Consider the following 20,155-nt stretch of genomic DNA (forward strand, 5'->3'; position numbering starts at 1 on the left):
GGTCATTTTCATCAGTCACAGTGATATAGTAATTTGCAAATTCTGTGCGAGCTTAATGACAAAGCAAGCAAGGTAAAAGTCACTGCTTTTGTTTTTCTTACTTGAAGATTGATGTCACCCCTCTGTGTGTGTCTGTGTGTGTGACTCTCTCAGGAACACACTGCGGGTTTATTCTCCCTCCAGTGCTTGTCAGTGTCAGTAACAGGATGTCCCTGACTTTCCAGTCTGACGGCCGGCTGGCTGACCGTGGCTTCTCCGCCAGGTGGGAGGCTGTGTATCCAGAGGACATTGCCGGTACAGCACCTGCTTCACTCACAGACACACACACACACACACACACACACACACACACACACACACACACACACACACACACACACACACACACACACATATCCACACAGGTGATGGTGTAACAATAGATTACTGACGGCTATTAGAACAGACAGCTGTCTCAGCAGGACTCACCCTAAGGTGAGTGAATGACGGAGAGTGTGTGTGTGTGTGTGTGTGTGTGCGTGCATGTGTGTGTGTGTGTATATTTCAGATATATCATATAGTACACAAGACATATTGTTATTTTATATCTAAGTAGTTACGCACATATAATACATATGGGATGTATTATTGTTACATAGAAGTACTTACAGACAGCACTGTGCAAAAGTCACCTAAGAAAAGTATATTTAAAAAGCTGTTCAGTTGGGCAGTATGTGCTTATCACTCCGAAAAAAATAGCATTCAGGCCTGGATCATCGAGTTGTCAGCCCCCATGCATATTTCATTTTAAGGTCATTTAAGGGGTTAAACCTGTGGGATGGGCCCAGTTACATTAATACAATAAGTTTTTATGAAGTAGAAAGATCCTCAAACTCACCTAAACAGGCCATAAACAGTTAACTGATACTTTAATAAAGCAATAAACCATGAGAGGCTATGCTCTGCTTCACATTATGCCTAAGAACTTACTTTCCCATGGTACAATTCCAATAACACACAGCCTCAAGTGGCTTATTGCTTTTAGAAAACAGCAGCCAACATAAAGTATGATGTAATACACATTTGTTTGAAAATAATTTAAGTTATGCTCAATAATAATCAATGTAAACAAGTATTCTGTACAGAAATGTAGGTTTCTTAGAGTATGGTATTGCCAAGCAGCCATGTACTGCCAATGAGGAGCACGTTCGGTTGCTCATTCACTGTATACTGTGGTCATTTCATGAACTTTTTATCATATAACAATGAACATAAGATAGCACAGCACTGTTCAGTGCAAAAACGTTCCCTTAATAAGTGCTTGTTGGTCACCCAAATACCACCAAGTCTTATTTAGCACCAATCCAGTGGCGCCCCACTTCTCAAGCTTGGGCTGAATCTCAAACAGCTCCCTGCACTCTACATGGTGCACTACGTAGGAATTTAAATACTGGATCCTGCACCCCAACTGTGCAAAATATAGTTAAGAAATAATCATGTGGGACTCATTCGTACTGATGCACTATTTGACTGTAGAGGCTAGAATCTCTAAACGTCTAGCACACTATTTAAGGAGTACGGAGCCATTTGGGATTCCGACTGGGTTTGATGATGCTCCTGACTGAAACACAGATATTTTAAATGTGTAACACGTTCAAGGGATATTTTTAGACTTTTACACTGCAGTTTTACAGTAAATCATACTGTAAGTGCTTCAGTTCAAGCCTGTGATATTAATGATGAAGTAATTCAGGCTTTAAACTCTCTTTCAGCCTGTCACCTATAGCTGAACAGCCTAGTTCTAGTTAAGAACATAAGTAGCCAGCCCCTCAGTTTAAAAAATGTTTTCTTAATCAATAAACTCAGTGGTCCATGCGAGCAGCATGAGAGTAAATGATTCCAATAATAGCATACAGGTTCATTTTTTCATGTCATAGTGTGCAAATATACAGTTCAGTTTTGTTAGTGGATCTCATAGGTGTGCATATATTGTGGATTTTACAACAGCTCAGCCAATCAGATTTTAGAACCAGAACTATCTGTTTCATTAAAAAGCATAACCTTCTGTGTCTTGGTTAAAGGCAGGTAGAGTGGCAAGTTTTTTCCAGGATAAAAGAAAAGTAATCAGTAAATGAGTAATAAGTAAACTAATAGCCCTAATTATAATACATTTACCAGCCAATGCAGAGCTCTACCATCTGTGTTCTTGTGTGCTGTGTTCAAAGCAAAAGTTGCAGCACGCTTACACCTTTCGGCAGATATCATTTGGCTCCTTCATTTGTCCATATGTGTGTCTGTACGCGGGATTCACTGCCAAACGTTTTCTAGACAGCCCAATGAAGGAAAACTGCTTCTGCGCAATAAATAGACTCACTGACCGTGACTGTGCGGAGATTTCACTTTATGGTCTTTACTGCAACTCTCAGCTGGCCCTGCGCCACACAGCTCCTGTGTCAAGGCTAACAAATTAGACTCTACCTGCATTGCCAAAATGGCAGTTTAGGGAGCCGTATTTCACTGTGAATGTAAATATAGCTGGATTTATTATACGTGTTTGCCTGCTAGAGCCTCCAAAGATGCCTTAAACTCCTCTAGGCCTGGCAGGAGCTGATCCGTATCTTGGGAGATGTAAGTCTGCACCAGTTTGCATTTCATGGGCCAATGGTGAGACGAAAAAATGCTCTCTGCAGTTTTCATTGTAACATAAGGGTCACAGAAGGAGGACATCTTAAAGCTGTACTTCCATTTGAAACAAACTCAGCTTGTTTAACTAATTAGGGTCTTAGTTATACCGAAAGAGAGGTGTACTTGAGTAGTATCACCGGTGCAAAATCAGGGCAGGGGGCTTGGGCAGGGAGAGGGGGCAGTGGGCAGGGGGATCTATAGGGATATGCCCCACTTTTTGAAATGATGCAACATATTTTGGGGTTCCAAGGTACTAACTGTCAGGTATTAATTATTATAGAGCGCTCAAACTCTTAAAAATGGAACTTTACTGCCAAAATAGATGTTTTGTTTCATTATAGTCAGTGATGACAAAAAGAAACTTGTTTACTGTGCTGTGATCACCTGTTGATTTTGCCATAACAGTTATTAACATTTCTTCCTTTTTCCTTATAACTATCATCATATTTATCATTATCAGGGTATTTGGCTAAAATATTTGTAATTTAGATCAAGATTAAGAATTTTAGTGACGCGAAGACAAGACAAAAATGCCATTGTAACTGGCAACAAGACTAAATCTCTATACTGAATATTTATGATATTCCTATTATTTGTTTTTGTGTTGTAATGTTGACATATAATGCATCAGATACCAGAGGTATATTTTGTCTATCCATTTTTACGTTTGAATTGCTCAGTGGCAAACTCGACCTTTTAGAGCTTGGCCCTTAATTTGGGTCATAGCATAAGGAAAAAATCCACCTCTGTGATAATGCTAACGTCTGCTAACTTGCCTATGGGTGTCACGATTGGCCCCTCCCAGTCTCCTCATGTGCTTGTGTTTACCTTTCTCCTGTCCATGTGCTCGTGTTTACTTCCTGGTCTTCCATGTGCGTTTTTTTTTTTTTTTCTGTCCTGCCCCCTTGTTTGGTTACTCCACCCCTGATTGTTCCCACCTGTGTTTCCACCTGTGTCTTGTTTGCCTTGGTCTGCGTTGGTCTTTGTTTATTGTTGTTTGAACTGTTTGGATGTTACTGTTGGATGCTCGTGCTGTTTGGTTTGTTTGGTCCGTTTCTCCGTTGTAGAGTTCAGTCTGTGTTCATTGCGTCATGTCTGACCCATATTCTCTCCGTGTTGGCTACATGAACCTGGACCGTTACAACTATGACCCTGGATTTGTCCATAATAAAAGTCGCCTATCTCAGCGTATGCGTCCGCCTCCTCACTTCACATCACAATAGGATACTAGTAGTTTGTTAGCACTAAACTGCCCAATCAGAAAATTGGTGTGTAAACCAGAATGTAAACAAATCAAACTTTTTTGATTTTTTTATTAAAGCAATACTATGTAAGATTTTTTTGGCTAAAACTAAAAGAAGTAGCATTACTGAGTTTGGAGAAAAAAACTCACCCTGTAAACCCAGAGGTGTAGAGTCAGGATTTGGCAGGAGTTTTGAGATCACGTCATAAAAATAGTTTAATTACGTGACCCTTATTAGTCCCACAATGGGGAAATTTCAGCTCTGCATTTATCCATTTGCGCAGTTAAACACCAAATTACACACTAGTGAACACACACACTAGGGGGCAGTGAGCACACTTTACAGCCCTACCCATGGCACCCAGAAAGCAGTTGGGGGTTAGGTGCCTTGATCAAGAGCACTTTAGTGACATACTGACAGCTCAGGGGATTGAACTGGCAACCTCCTGGTCACAAGGCTGGTTCTCTAACCTCCAGCCCACGGCTGCCCTTCTTTTTTTCTTTTTCTTTCTTTATTTGATTAGACTAAATATATAAAATGTACTTAAATGTTTTTATTAGATTATGTATAAATGTTCTGTTGCAAAATCTCAAACGATTCATCTGCTCAGAGAAGGGGTTCAAGACACAACCCAAGTTACAAAATGTTCTTCTGCAGGTTCCTGCAGGTTCATGTCTGTACAACTTACAAGCAGTGACAATAAAGCCCTTGCTGCTGTTTCACAGAGCAATCACTGTGTGTGTGAGTGACCAATGTGTGCAAGCTGTACCCTTCAAAAACTTCTGATTGGACTAGTTTCCTTGTGTTCCTGTGAGGTCTTAATCAGTTAGTGTGTTTTATTCCACACTTTGTTCTGGGCAACATTAAACCCCCCACCCTAATCCCTCCTCTTTACTCCTTTAGAAATCCAAGGCTGTGGAGTCTTCTCTCATGAGGAGATGGGAGTCATCAAGTCAGAAAACTGGCCCATGAACTACCCTCCCAACAGAGAGTGCCTGTGGAAGGTGCAGGTGCCTGAGGGCAAAACCATCACGTTGACATTCACCCAGTTTGACATGGAGGCGGCTGGCATCCTGTTAGGACGTTGCTTGGACAACGTGATCATTTATGATGGATCACAGCCCATGGCCAAGAAATATGGTCAGCAAGGATTTCTCAACTTCATAATGCCTGTTTTTTAAACAAGTTTCCAATATTTCACAATACTATGTTAGTTATTGTATATGTTTTATATAATTTGTTCAAAATATTTCTAATGTAATAATAAATAATGAAAGCTTTTTTATTATTCAACTTAAAAATGTATGTATATGCTATTTAACTAAAATATTTTGCAGTTTTTTTATGTAATATGGCCAAAAGTATGTGGACATCTGACCATCACACTTATATGAACTTGTTGGACATCCCATCAAAAATCTTTGGGCAATCCCACCTCTTTGCAGCTGTAACAGCCTCCACTCTGCTGGAAATGCTTTCCAACTGGTATTTGGAGTGTGTCTATGAGAATTTGTGCCCATTCAGTCAGAAGTGTTTGTAATGGCAAGTACTGATGTTGAACCAGAAGGCTGGCTCGCAATCAACCTTCCAATTCATCCCAAGTGTTCTGTGAAGTTGAGGTCAGGGCTCTGTGCAGACCACTGTAGTTTCTCCACATCAAACGCGCTTTATGCCCAGGGCCTGAAACAGGAAAAGGGTCTATTCCAAATTGTTGCCACAAAGTTAGTTAGTCTTTGTATGCTGCAACATTAACATTGTCCTTCCATGGAACTAAGAGGCCTAAAGCCTGAAAAACAGCCCCAGACCATTATCCCTCCTCCACCAAACTTTACTGTTTCCACTGTGCATTGTGGTAGGTTGCGTTCTCCTGGCATCCACCAAACCTAAATTCATAAATCAGACTGCCAGATGGTGAAGAATGATTCATCACTCCAGAGAACGTGAACATAGATCCACTGTGTTCTTTCATTGCTTTACACCACTCCAGCCATTGTGCATAGTGATCATAGTGTGCAGGTGCTCAGTCATGAAAGCCCACTTTATGAAGCTCCTGACTAGTAGTTCTTGTACTCAAGTTGCTTCCAGAGGTAATGTGAAACACTATAGTGAGTGATGCAACATAAGACATGTAATTTTTAAGTGCTACACACTTCAACACTCAGCAGCCCCACTCTATGAATTTGCATTGGCTACCGCTTTGTATATATATTGTATTGTATATCTCACATGTATGTGTAAATTGTAATATTTTTTGCTGTATGACTGACAAACTTGGTTTCTACCTTAGGTAAACAAGTGTTAACTGATGTTAAAAAATATACAGTAAAGGTTCACAAGTGTGTGTGTGTTGATGGCACTACAGGGCCTTACTGTGGTACCAGTATCCCCCCAGTGATCCATACAACAGGAAATGAGCTGGTGATGCGTTTCTATGCTGACTTCTTCATGGAAGCGAAGGGATTCAGAGCATTTTGGACCACAGACCCCACACTCCCTGCTCCAACTGAACCTCCTGTACCACCAAACCCCTGGGATGACATCCCCATAGGTACAACTGATAACCTTTTAATCCACATTAATCCTTAGGTCAGTTTGTTATTCATGGTTTACTGTTGTGCAGGTAATAGGTGACAATTTAAATAATTTCAGCTTTAATTTGAGGGTATTTATATCTGTAAACAGTCCTTTTCATACATACTAACCAAATATTAGATCAGCATAAATAATTAGATGAACTGCTGCTTAATTGTTTCTATGTTAGTTGTTTAACAGCACATCATTAGTTCATGCACAGAACTACTAACTAAAAGACTTTGTTATCGTAACAGCCTCTACTCTTCTGTGAAGGCTTCACACTAGCTTTGAGTATTTAATTGCATTCAGCAAATAAAATTTGATTTGTGGGAAATCAGTGAGCTGATTTCACTTAGTTTGGGTATCTGGATAATTAGAACCATGGAGAAGTGCAACCAACTTCTAAGACTGGACTTTTGTAGGTGTGGAAAAATATACCTGCAGATTTCTTTGTGGTGGGGACAAAACTGAATGTTTAAAAAACGGGTAGTCCCCTGTGCCCTCATCGTAAATTATGCCTATACCTGCCATCGGGGGGGGCAGTCATGGGCTGGAGGTTAGGGAACCAGCCCTGTGACTGGAAGGTCACTGGTTTGATCCGCTGAGCTGACAGTACATGACTGAAATGCCCTTGAACAAAACACCTAACCCCCAACTGCTTCCAGGCACTGCTGATAGGGCTGCCCACCGCTCCGCGCAAGTGTGCTCACCAGTGTGTATGTGGTGTTTCACTGCACAGATAGGTTAAATGCAGAGGTGAAATTTCCCCCTTGTGGGACTAATAATTGTCTCTTAATCTAATCTAATTTGCATCTGGAGTCTTTTGCTGCTGTCTGTCAATATGTGTTGATGACACCAAAGCAGACCATCACCAAAAAGAGGCTGAAAGCCACAATAAATAAAGAGATGCTATCAAAACATTATTTGTGTAGAAATCACCTGTGTGGTGCAAGGAAGAAAGTTCAAACTGGTGAGGTTGTCAAACAAGCTGGCAGGACCACAGATAACCACAGTACCCAAAGTGTGGTTTCTATATGTTTCACTCAATACAGATGTAAACACTGTGGACTTACAGCTGACATTTTACTCTTTAACATCATCATAGCAGTGTATCAAATGCAATGTATTGAAGCATAAAGCCAAAACAAGAAAAACACCAGTGTCCAGTTACTGTAACATACTGTATAAGTCGGTGCTCCTTATGTATGTCAACCATAGGACACTTTTCCATGTTGATCCGTGGGAAATTTCGAATAGAAGAATGTAAAAATGTGCAGTCAAGACCTCAGAACAAAACAAACCAAAACAACAAACAGATAAGAGCAGAAGGCATTGGTCCATCAGCAGTGATGCAGTGATGTGAGACTCTTCTGTTGGGGACGTGCAGTGTTCTATGGAGGCCTGTGGGAATATGGCTGCCGTTTTTCTGCAGTGCTGACTTTGTGAGAAGGCCTTGTGCTGTGTTTGGTCTCAGGTGGCCTTGCTGGCTAGTGGAGCGTGTGCGTGTGTGCTCCGAAGGTGAACACTGCAGGACACACTGAATGCATCCTGCAGTCCAGAAAGAGAGAGAGAGAGAGAGAGGTTGCAGTGTGAGTGTGTTTAGGTAGGTGCGGGTGAAGACACTCAATTAGCAGTCTTTTACCAAAGTTTACATTATTTTATCCAATAGACCTGAAGTTAATTTCCTTGTTCAGTCACATGACGACAGAGCATGGGCATAGCCAACCTTATCTCTAAGCTGTATGTTCTCTTCTCCTAATCAACTAAATTTAATAGCAGATTGGTCAGTATTTAGTGTGTCCACCCTTTCCAGTTATTAAATGATTTGAGCTTTTCAGAGAAATCAGCAGTGCTTTTTTCCACACCTCAAAAGTTCAGTCTCAGAAGTTGGTCGCATTTTCTGCTTCTTGTAAGTGATGTTGACATCTGGACTCAGACCACATTTGCAAAATGTCTTCTTTTTTGTTTCCTTTCTTAGTAATGGCTCCTTGACAGTTAGTCATCTTTGGAAACTTATGTTTTTGCACTTATTTTCAAGTGGAATATCTTATATTTAACCTCCTGAAAAAATGAATAACCTGTGCTTGATAATAATGACTGGAAATGAAATAAACTCTCTTTTTGGACAGTCCTGCAAGTGCAAATGCATTGTGAGATCTGTATTGATGACCAGGTCTTGCTAACTTAGGGCCAGATTTCCAGACACGGATTGAGCCTTGTCTTAGACTAAAAAGAATTTTCAATAGTGATTCACTGTTAATGCTGCAGTTCAGTCCATGATAAAGTCCTGCTCTGGAAGATCTTAAACTATGGAATAATGTGCTAGAGGATGCAAGCTTAATTTATGCTTTAAATCTGGGTTAAAATATACAGTATGTGGCAACCTTGGAGTTTTGTATGTGCTGTGCTGGCTCATTTGCATACCCATAATCCTGTGCCTGGCCCTGTTGTGTGCTGGAAACAGCTCTGTCTGTTCTGTGCTATCATTATGGTCTACACTGCGTATGTGTTTTTTTAGCTATCTATCCAGTGAGCTGTTGTAGTTAATTGTTAATATGCCATGTATGTGACATTGATGTGAGATTGTTATGCTCAGCAAGAAGGTCTCATCTCTCTGGCTCACACCAAGCTGCTTTGTAAGCCAGCAAAGCACTGCATACACTCCAGAATGCTTGCTGGTACCACCTCTTCTTTGGGGGTCACTATGTTTGTTTTAGGCTTACGACTGCCCAGTCTATTAGATCTATGTTAGTGTTTATTTTATAATGTAATTGTGGTATTGTTTCATTCATTTGTGTGTTATATGGATAATTATACAACAGTTAGTTCTGGCCATGCAAAATGATTGGTGAGAAGCTGTTATTTGTCATAACATCATGTTTTTATTACAAACACTGTGTCACTCCACTGAGCAGAACTCCGTTACTAAGCAACGACTTTGACAGCTGTAGGAGACACTCAAGTCATTTGAATGTTTTTACTTCTTACTTTGCATACAAATAGAAAATGGATACTTTTAAGATCACATTCGACCCACAGCCGATTTGGTGAGACTCTGAAGGTGAGACATCACTAAATTCCTGTCATTACCACTGAGTAAGCTTTCGAGTCAGCAGCTGTGACAGAACACCTAAACAACCTGGAATTAGCCAGAAATGAACCGAATACCATTTGCTAAACAAAATGGCCTATAAAATGCTTCATAGATTGGCTGGAACAAAAAAACATTAATATTGAACTAGCAAAAATTTACATAACTGAGCTAAACTTGATATTGTGACAGTTTTATGGCTCAGTTTGTACTTCAAAAGGCGACTGTCTTAACTCCTCAAGTTACTTCAATAGGCAAGGAAGAACCACTGTAGTAAACGTAAAAATTCCAGCATGGACATGAATGGGTTAAAGGTAACATACCCTGTAAAGCTGTGGAAGAAGCACAGCTCATGAATCTGCTCTTTAACCTTAATTCTGTGTCTGCTATTCTGCTGCAGAATGGCCAGAGACTTGCGGAAGGCCTGCGATCCCCCCCATGGTCAACGCTCGCATAGTGAACGGTGAGGCTGCCAAAGCTCACTCCTGGCCCTGGCAAGTGTCCATGCAGGTATGGCCGAAATCCATCACCTCCTGCCCAGTTACACCTTACACTTCCTCTGCTCATCTCAGCACTCACGCTAATGTTTATCTGAGATACCGTGATATCGAGCAGTGATGGAGTGTTTATTTAGATACGCTGGAGTGATTGGTAATAAATTGTATGTGACAAATCGCACTGATCAGCAAACCTCCATTAGAAAATGATTAGGTGGCTAGTTTAGCTCCACCTCAGCTTCAATATATCATCAGTGTCTTAAGAAATCCTCCTAAGATGGTAGCTTCCCAGCAGAGGAGCAAAACAACTGATATATTCTCCACACATTGTGGCGCCTAGAGTTGATTTTTCCTTTTTGTTTCCTACAGCGTGAGCTACAAAAATGCCTACACGGCATAAATAGGACAGTTTTAAATTTTGTAACAAAAAACCTCAAGCCTGTCAGAAAGGGTGACAGGTTTCCTCCTGAGAGCAGCTATATTACACATCACAGCTCCAGAGTTAAAAATGAATGATTATCCTGTGTTGCTGTGTAGTCTCTGTATACTAACCTAGACCTAATCACTCATATAAGTCATTAGTATTCTATGACCAGCATCATTCCCCAGCACCTCTCCTGTCCTTTCCTCTTCTGTTTCACTATAAATTAGCAAACGCTAAAGCTGTGACAACACCTAAAGGACTTAAGGACCATAACCAATCATTCAGTCGATTCAGTCTCTCTTAATAGTGTCCCCGAGCTGCTATTAGTTTATGAAGAGAGCTGTGCTACCGTACCCTCATTGGTTATATCTCAGCAGTGTTATCTGCGTGTTCTTTCCCAAGGTTTGGCCTGAGTCCCAGCCGACCCCCACGTTCGCCCACACGTGTGGTGGGACGCTAATCCATAGGCACTGGGTTATGACAGCTGCTCATTGCTTTATCAGGTACAGTCAAAGTCCTCTGTTATTTATATTGCTTCATAGGCTATTATTTTTGATTAAATCTCTTATCCATGTTAGAGCATATTCTATATCTGCTATTATCACTGGCTGCATGGCTTTTATCATATGTTATTAGCTCATGTGTGCACGTTCTTTAATGCACCTGTTCAGACAATTTTATCAAGGGTGCTCAAACTTTTGCCTACGACTGCATATACACATGCACATTGACAATGCATATGCATATGCATGAATTTATTTATTTTGGGGAAAAAAACATAAAATGTGGTCTGTGCTAAGGTTATAGCACCTTTTATAATACATTTTTTTCCCAATATTAGTCCCTTAAAATCTCAGGCTTTCTATATTTTAAAGGCTTATTATTCAGGAGCTGCATGGACTTGGTCAGCAAACTGACCAAGCTGTTCTTAGGATATAGACGTGTGTCATAAAACTTAAGCCATTTAAGGGGTTGAACTCAGCAAATGAACAGAAATTGTCTGCAAAAATCAGGACATCGTCTGCAAAAATCAGGACAAGTTTTTTTTTTAATTGTTCAGTTGTGTTGCCAATTATTGCCACTTGACCAATCAGAGCACACTGGGCTCATCAGGAGGGGGCTTATGGACCCAGGAGCACTAACAGTGTGTGAGAGTGACAGAGAGTAAATGAAGATGTACAGTCTGTGAAAAAAATAATATGTTTTGGAATCATTGAAGGATGTAAATCTGTTCTAGTAGAACCAGAAATATATTCAAAATGAGCATAATAGGTCCCCGTTAAAAATAATGTATGTAAATAATTTTGAATTTCCTATTTAAGCACTTTTTAAAGATATGTTTATTAGGGAGAGGAGTGTTTTGAATCACTTCTCTGGAATGACCCATGTTTGTTGTGTGTGTGTGTGTGGGTGTGGGTGTATGTGTGTGTGTGTGTTCTTTTATGCATGTGTTTGACTGTGTGCGCACACCTTTCCTCAGGTACGCAGATCAACTGCAGAGATGGCAGATGTGTCTAGGCAAACACAACCTGACCCTGTCAGAGCCTGGCCAACAGTGCTTTGGTGTTCAGGGCATTTACCGCCATAAGGGCTTCAACTATCCCACCAGTCCCACTGTGGAGTTTGACATCGCCCTGGTGCGCCTGGACGGAGAGGTGACCCCATCTGACCATGTCCACTTTGCCTGCCTGCCGCCTATCGAGGAGGTGCTTCCAGAAGGGAAAACATGTTATGCTACAGGCTGGGGAGACGAGACAGGTGTGGACGATAATGCTGTATTCTCAGTGGTTCACTTGTTAACCCCTTAAAATCCTAGGATTATTACCTACTAAGGCTTATTATTCAGTAGCCACAGTAAACTGGCTGCGCTATTCTTAGTTTATAGAAGTGTGCAATAAACCTATGGGGCCACCTGTTGGCCCTGGCCATTAAATGGGTCAACTCATTCTCTGTTTACCACATAGTGTTTGCTCTATAGTGAATTGACTAGGAAACTATAATGAAACGGGCAAAATATTTGCCATTCAAACAGCACTAACACACTACCTACTGTAGGTTACTATTTCTGGAGAGTGAATATGGTCAGATCCATGTTATGCCAATGGAGGAATTCCTAACTTCAGCCTTTGATTAGCCCTATGCTGCACGATTTGGTGTGCTCTAACCAAGGGTGAGTTAATGCACAGGGTTTTGTGGACTGAAGCCCAGGGGCCACGAGTAACATAGCCTCTGATAATGAAATTTGATTCATTTTCTCTCAGTGCTGTCACTTTATTAGAGCTAATCAAATAATTACCCTCTCCACCAAGTTCTGGCTTTTTAAAGCCTGCCAATCATTTCACAGCAACCGTTGCCTTCCACCAGTGCCTCAAGCTCAGTTCATTATCAGCGTTCTAGTATTTGAATTCGAAGCTCCAGCATTGGTAAAAAGATGTGAATGTGTCGTTTTACACTGCTATCATCATTGGTTTTCGGTGAATGTGGTATTTACAATGCTCTCTTCGTACAGTGGCTGAAATGGGCTTGGTCAAAATGTCAGTGCAGACATATAAATTTACTTCAGTGCATGAAAGGTTGGACAAGAATGGGCCACTAACATTTTTCATGCCCACTGTACAGTATGCTTTACCTATGATGACAAGGTTTATTAACTTCTTAACTTCAGGCATATCATCCTTGTTTCTGTGCTCATTGTCCATTTTATCAGCTCCACTTACTATAAAGGTGCACTTTGTAGTTCTACAGTTACAGACTGTGGTCCATCTGTTTCTCTGATACTTTGTTAGCCCCCTTTTACCCTGTTCTTCAGTGGACAGGACCCACAGAGCAGGTACTATTTGGGCGGTGGATCATTCTCAGCACTGCAATAACACTGATGAGGTGTGTTAGTGCGTGTTGTGCTGGTACGAGTGGATCAGACAAAGCAGTTTTTTTAAACTTTGCTCATCTAATGTGTCTGATTTTATCTCACATCATCTTCTTTGGGTCCATGCATTTACTTCTTCAGACAATAGACTACAGCTTATTGCAGACCTTGGGGGTTTTGGTGGTGTTAATGGTTTTACAGAGTAACCAGTAGGCTACCACGCACTGCTGGAGAAGCAGCGCACAACTGACTGAACAGAGTGCAGCTTGCACATATAAGATCAAGTTGAAGTTCATCTACAGTTCAGTGGAAACTTCAAACCTTCACCAAATTTAGGTTTGGTGAGGCTGAAACTGACTTTCTGTTTGCCATCTTCTTCTTCAGATTTTCCATTCCACCTTAAAGCAGTTGCAGGTGTCAGAATGCAACTGCTGCACCTGGTGGATAAAATGCTAAATTCAGCTTCATTTAGGTTCTTGCGGTAATGGAAAGATGATGAATGGTAGTACTGGAGGTTGGTGGCGGTGTGTGCACATTCATTAAAAACAAAGGCTTCGAGTGTGTGGACGCTGTGTGTAAATACACCTTTAGGGCCCAGGACCACAAGTAGCCCAAGGGCCTATGAGCAGGTTAAAGCACCTCTGGCTCTACCCCACCCAATAAAACTAATCAGCTCTTTAACAAGCATGAGAAAATGCTAAATTTAAGTTTAAGCACTATGCTAATGGTAACCCAGTGTTATGACCACCTTGCTGCAAATGAGGCTTCAGTCTCAGCTGGGTCTCCCTGCATCAGCACAGATTTGAATAAAATTGCCGTTTATATATCTCTGCAGGCTATTCATCAGTAGCCAATCAAATGGGCAAAAGAGCAGAGCATTTCCCCCTTAATTTGCTCTTCCCCTTAAAGAGTTACAGTGCCATCTGTTGGGTAGTGGGTGTTAAAGCAGCTGGGCTAGTAGTGGTGTGCTGTGTAGCTTTTATTTATTTATTTACTTGTTCATTGATTTAATGCACATTCTTTAACCCAGAGACAAAAGTACCATTGATAGCTAACTGGTTCATTTCTAACTAATGCTGTACACCATAAGCAAAAAGGTAGTAGGATTGATTGTTATCCACTTAATTTATTTACTTATATTTATTACTCATTTACATCAGGGAAAATACATACAAGATAACCTAAAGGTAAATGTGCTACTTTAAGATACAGTTGTATGCAAAGGTTTGAGCACCCCTGGACAAATGACCTGTTTTCTTGATTTTCTGAGTAAAAATAATGCAACACATCCTTGACATTAAACACACTTAAATATGACATTTTTCTGTGAACTAAAGGCACTTTATTACCATAAAAAAATTATTTTACCACAGCTTTTTGTATTGTTTTTTTTCCCCCAGTATGTAAAATTCAACAAAGAAACTTATTGTGTGTTAAAATGTGCCAAATAGTGTTAAAATGTGTGTAAAAATCAACAAACCATGTCATTTGACGAGGGGTGCCCATGTTTTTCACAACTATAACAGTCTACTTTTCAATTGTTGTCCCTAAGGTCTAATGTTATGAGCTAACAGCTAAACATTTAGATCATATTATACCTATAACCAATATAGCAAATATTAGACAAACATAAAGCATATCACAGACAAAGTGTAAATGCAGACAAGGACAATTCAAAGATAATATAGAAACTGTTATAAAAAGTAACTGCTTAAAAACACTTCCGGATACTAATTGGCCTTGTAAATAAAGCGTTAAATGTAATATTTAATAAAGTGCAAACATGTCTCCTAAAACTGAATATTTTCTCATCAGGGAACTTCTCAGCTCCTAAAGCGTCTGAAACTCTAAACCAGGTGGCTCTTCCTGTTGTACCTTATGACACCTGCAAGCGCATGGACTACTGGTGGTTCCAGGTCAAATCCTCTATGATCTGCGCTGGATACAATTTACCTGATGAACTCAAGTCTGTGTGTCAGGTGTGTATGACAGCTCTTTACCCGTATGGCAACAGTGACTTTTTTACCTGATTGCCAAGTAAAATTCTCATATTTTAATTCATTGTTTTGCCCGACTGCAATATATGGTTACCCTTTTCCCAGGTTAGATTTTATAGCTTTCATATAAAATAATAAAATGTAATTGTTGCCATATGGCAACAGTGTGCAACAATGGAACTGCGATCTGCTGTGCATACAATGGTAGCATATGAATACACGTCTATATGACACACTGTACTCCACTATCAGCTTTTACAGTTCAAGTTGATGGTTTTCATCAACATAATTATTCTCATTCTACCTTCTGTATTTTAAAAAACATTAATATTAATTTGTCTAAGTTCATGTCTAAATGATGGACTTGAACTGGTTTACTCACATTGTATGCATTGCAGGTGACAGTTCCATTGATAGATGCTCTTGCCATATAACAACAAAATGCAATGTACCACCCAAATATTTCTATTAATTGTGCCATTTTTAATAAGAAATAAACAAAAAATATATTTTTTATGTGTATTTTATAATTCATACAGCAAAGGGGATGTTACCAACCCTATATTCTTAAAAATGTATTACTGAAAATGTCTCTTTTCTGTTTTCCATCTTGCCTTCACACTTTTTTTGTTTTCTGACTTGACACATTTTTGTGCCACATTGTTATCTATTGTTATCTGTTATCTAGATGTCTAGTTAAGAACATAGCACATCTCTTTTTAGAGAACACCAGCAGCAAAAAGCATCCCTTCAGAATCTCCCCGACAACAATATTATGCCAATAAGAGCTTCATATGTGTATATTCTTGTTTTAATTAACACCTACAGAGCACACTGAGGACTAGTGGAGCTACAGGTTGTGCTCTAGAGGACAGGTGAACACTGTAGGTGATTATGCTGTGTTTGCTCATTCTCTTTGTGGCACAGGGGGACTCAGGTGGGCCCCTCGTGTGTCAGGATGGCCCCACAGGCCCCTGGGAGGTGCATGGCATCACAAGCTTTGGGCCCATCGGCTGTATCATGAACAAGAAGCCCAGTGTTTTCACCCGCACTTCTGCTTACCTGCCCTGGATAGAGAACATTATGCGGAAGGACAGCTATGACGGCATCAGTATGTTAATACCAATGAGAGTACATGGATCTACTGAACTAGTTCAGAATACATTTTGGACTTTTAACTGACTTGGACTTAAAACTAAACAAAAGACCAAAAGCCTTTTGCTTTGAGTGACCCTATATCTTAATTATGTTTATTTTATTCAAACCAATGACTGACCATTCCATTTTGTCAGTACCAAAACATTCATAACACTGAAAAAACTGTACCAAAGGGACAGTTATATGCTGATTTTCAGACTTGGGATGCATGTACAAAACAATGGGATCGAACTGCTCACCATGCAGCCCTGAGGAACAGGACTACAGCCTCCCTCCCTGCTCTAAAATGCAGGGGTGTGGCTAAAATAAGGCTTCGCCTATGTCTATAGACTAAAAATCTCTGTCAGTAAGGTCATGAAAAACTGGGGCAACATTTTCTGAATAAAGTTCATAAAGATCTTGAAATGAAGTTGAAACTCTGAATAGTCCCCTTAGAAAATAGCTTAGAAATGATTTGTTTATGTTTAGCTTACTGCTGTCTCCATTAAAGTCTTGGGCTTAAATACATCATAACATAATCCTTGTAAATATCAAACGTCCTTGCAAGCGCTTTGTTGTTTAAACTAATTCGAAGGAGTGCTCCATATAAAACATAGAAAATGAAATATTAGCATGAAAAAAATTAATTTGACAATATAAAAACTTACATCAAAAGTAAATAACATTTTTGCCTTCTGGACATTAATATTTTAAAGATGCTTGTATTTTCACTACATCATATACATACATACATATATATATATATATATATATATATATATATATACATATACATATATTGTACACATTTCAATCAAGTACATTTTGTGCAATATTAATATTCTGCTAATTTTTACTTTCCTCTTTTCCGTTTACCCCATTGTTTCTAGTGTTGCCAATTCTATGTATTTTTTCTATGTATTTTATTCTATGCATTCTATAAATTCGATTTGTTAAACAAATGTAGGATTGACTTATAAAGAGTGGGATTACATTACATAAATTACAGGATTACATCATAAATAGTGACTCCTCTCTATCTCTTGCTCTCTCTCACTGTTTTACAGCTTCTGGCTGTGGTGGGCTGAAGGAGCAGACTGGTACTGAAGGTGTTTTGTCGTCTATGAATCACCCTCAGGGCTATGAGAACGGCGCCCGCTGCCAGTGGAACATCGTCGTACCTGCAGGAAAGCGTGTGCACCTGCACTTCGACACATTCTCTCTGGAGGAAAGCCAGCTGTGTCTCAGTGACAGCGTGTCCATCTCCGACAGCCTTGGATCTCTGGGTAGGCTGGCTGAACTGAACTGTCACCGATCTGGTCTAGATAATCATACTCCTCACCAGGCCCAGGCATAGACATTTTAGAGGGGAAGGTGGGGAGAAGACTGGGGTGGGGGGGTCTCACAGGAAAAAATGGAACATGAACGAAACTGAATTTGATTTACAGCAGAAGAAAGAAGAAATTTGTTTTCCAAGGAAAATAAATGTAGTGCAAAGAGTCAGAAGCAGCCCAGACCCCAGATCCACTACTGCTTGTTGTCCAATTACAAGCCAAAACAAACTGCATAACATTAACACCACACAAATAATGTCCTTAGCTCTTTATCCTCATCTTCTTTCTTTTACATGTACAGTCTTTTAAGGCATAATTAACTGGTTGATTGGTCCTTCTACTTGACTACCTTAGACAACAAAATGGTACAATAGAAACGCAGAAGTTGTTAGGGGGTCCCCTGGTGGACAAGGTAGCTCTAAACCACTGCTTATGTCATGATTTAGGCAGAGCTGGCACTGCTTGAGTCGTAGCTGTTAATGAATAATTTGGTATAGTAAGTTATTAGCAGCCCTCTCTGCTGACATTATGTTTGGCTGTTGTTCAAAATAACCCCAATATGAAACGCGAAGCTTTCCTAAAGAGACAGTATTGGGAGTTTATAGGTGGTGGTTCCAATGCTCTGGTGGTGCATGCATGACAGGTCAGAACTGGCTGAGAAGAATGCACCAGCTATATAATATACGCCATACAACTAGGCGCTGTGCAAAAAGGTCTCAAATCCCCATGGCGTCTGTTTGTGCATATGCCTGTTTTTCACTGATAGCGTCATTTCACTTAATGAAATACTGTTTTGATAATGGTCATTTTGCTGCAGCTGTATTATTTGAAAAGCATGGAAATTGTGAATTGTTTGTCTTCAGCTGTAGTCTCTCTCTTTCTCCTTTAAGCCTTTTACCGAGCATGATTTGACTTCAGTTAGCTATAATCAGTAGGTGGCCTATTTGAAAAGCACAACTATTTTTAAAAATAGGCAATAAGAACAAAGTGAAACAAAACAAAAGGCCTGTTTCAGGGGATCCTCCTCCCCTAGATTGTTTTTTAATTAACTTTTTTATATAAAATGAGGATCAATTCAGCAATGTTGATTGACGTCTTATAAACAAAATCTGAAAAAAAGTGTGAAAACACTGCTTATAACAGAAAATGTATGTCAAAAAATATAAACAATCATGCCAAAACAAACCATTCCATGTGGATAGTTTTGTGAGTCTACCACAGCCCAAAACACTATTGGGTAAACATTTTTCACATATAAAAGTAGACTCAGGCTGGGCTTATTTTCTAATGAGTAATTATTTATCATTTCACACACTTTTCATGCTTTCTTTCTTGTACTCTCTTCCAAGAGCGTATGAATGTGCCCTTGAATCAAACCACTGATGAGTGTCCAAACACGCCGATGTAAAACGTGTGACATATTAACATTGTAAGGTTTGGGCAGTTTAGACTGTCCAAATACAGTGTCCCATTACTGAGGAGTCCACAAAGCAATACATTATTGGACAGTTTATTGACTTAATCGTGAATTTAGTACTTACTACATACAGTATAATACCACCGTATTATATGTGGTTTTTCAATGTATGACACATCAGTAAACAACTTCTTCTAAATTATACTCACATTTTTCACCATCAAGATATTTTCTAAAATATTTACTGCAGTTTTTTCCATATTACTCAGTTCTACTCCAGGTAGATCCATATTTATTGAGGGGACCTTCATAGGCGCTTCATAACCCATGCATAAGCAATGGAAATTGTATAGAAAAAGCAATACTTCATTGTTGCTTAAGTCAATATTTGCAAGATAACATGTTTTACTATGTAAACATCAGTGAACTGACATAACAGCTTTTAATCTAAAGTGGCAGACATTTGTTCCATCAGTTTATAACACTGATATGAAGCATCATCAGGAAGTCTCTTTGGGGCATTAGTCACATTGTATCAGGTCTATGAAGGATATTGATGCCCTCAGACATTGTAGTTTGAGGACATCTTTCATAGATCTGGTATAGTATATGATGTTCTTAACAAGGCATCTGCCCTATAAGCTCTTCATAACAATGTTATGAACAAATGTCCATTTAGTTTAAAGGGCAGTATAATGCAATCAATACAACATCATTTGTATAATAAAACAGATGTGTGAATACTGACATAAGCTGTTCATAAACATTCACATATGGCTTTGTAAATACGTTATTCAATGTTTAGGCATGTTATGAAGTCCTTATGTAGGTAGACTTTAAATAAAGTGTTTCCATTTACTCAAACTATGTGTATGCATAAATATAATATAGCATGTATGGATGTGTTTAA

The 20,155-nt window shown here is 39.6% G+C and overlaps 1 protein-coding gene across 2 annotated transcripts in view; it reads left to right on the top strand.

Moving 5' to 3' along the window:
• The window catches only part of zgc:154142 (uncharacterized protein LOC555481 homolog), a 61,692-nt gene that overhangs the window by 37,858 nt on the left and 3,679 nt on the right, over window positions 1-20,155 (top strand). For both annotated transcript variants that reach the window (XM_037538416.1, XM_037538415.1), the window contains 9 exons: window positions 154-294; window positions 4,812-5,048; window positions 6,271-6,456; window positions 9,974-10,083; window positions 10,897-10,997; window positions 11,975-12,252; window positions 15,176-15,339; window positions 16,285-16,468; window positions 17,562-17,780. In XM_037538416.1, the coding sequence (XP_037394313.1) occupies window positions 154-294; window positions 4,812-5,048; window positions 6,271-6,456; window positions 9,974-10,083; window positions 10,897-10,997; window positions 11,975-12,252; window positions 15,176-15,339; window positions 16,285-16,468; window positions 17,562-17,780 (1,620 nt within the window). The remainder of the gene's footprint in view (window positions 1-153; window positions 295-4,811; window positions 5,049-6,270; window positions 6,457-9,973; window positions 10,084-10,896; window positions 10,998-11,974; window positions 12,253-15,175; window positions 15,340-16,284; window positions 16,469-17,561; window positions 17,781-20,155) is intronic.

This window comes from Pygocentrus nattereri, chromosome 5 (assembly GCF_015220715.1).
Source record: "Pygocentrus nattereri isolate fPygNat1 chromosome 5, fPygNat1.pri, whole genome shotgun sequence".
Taxonomy (NCBI): domain Eukaryota; kingdom Metazoa; phylum Chordata; class Actinopteri; order Characiformes; family Serrasalmidae; genus Pygocentrus; species Pygocentrus nattereri.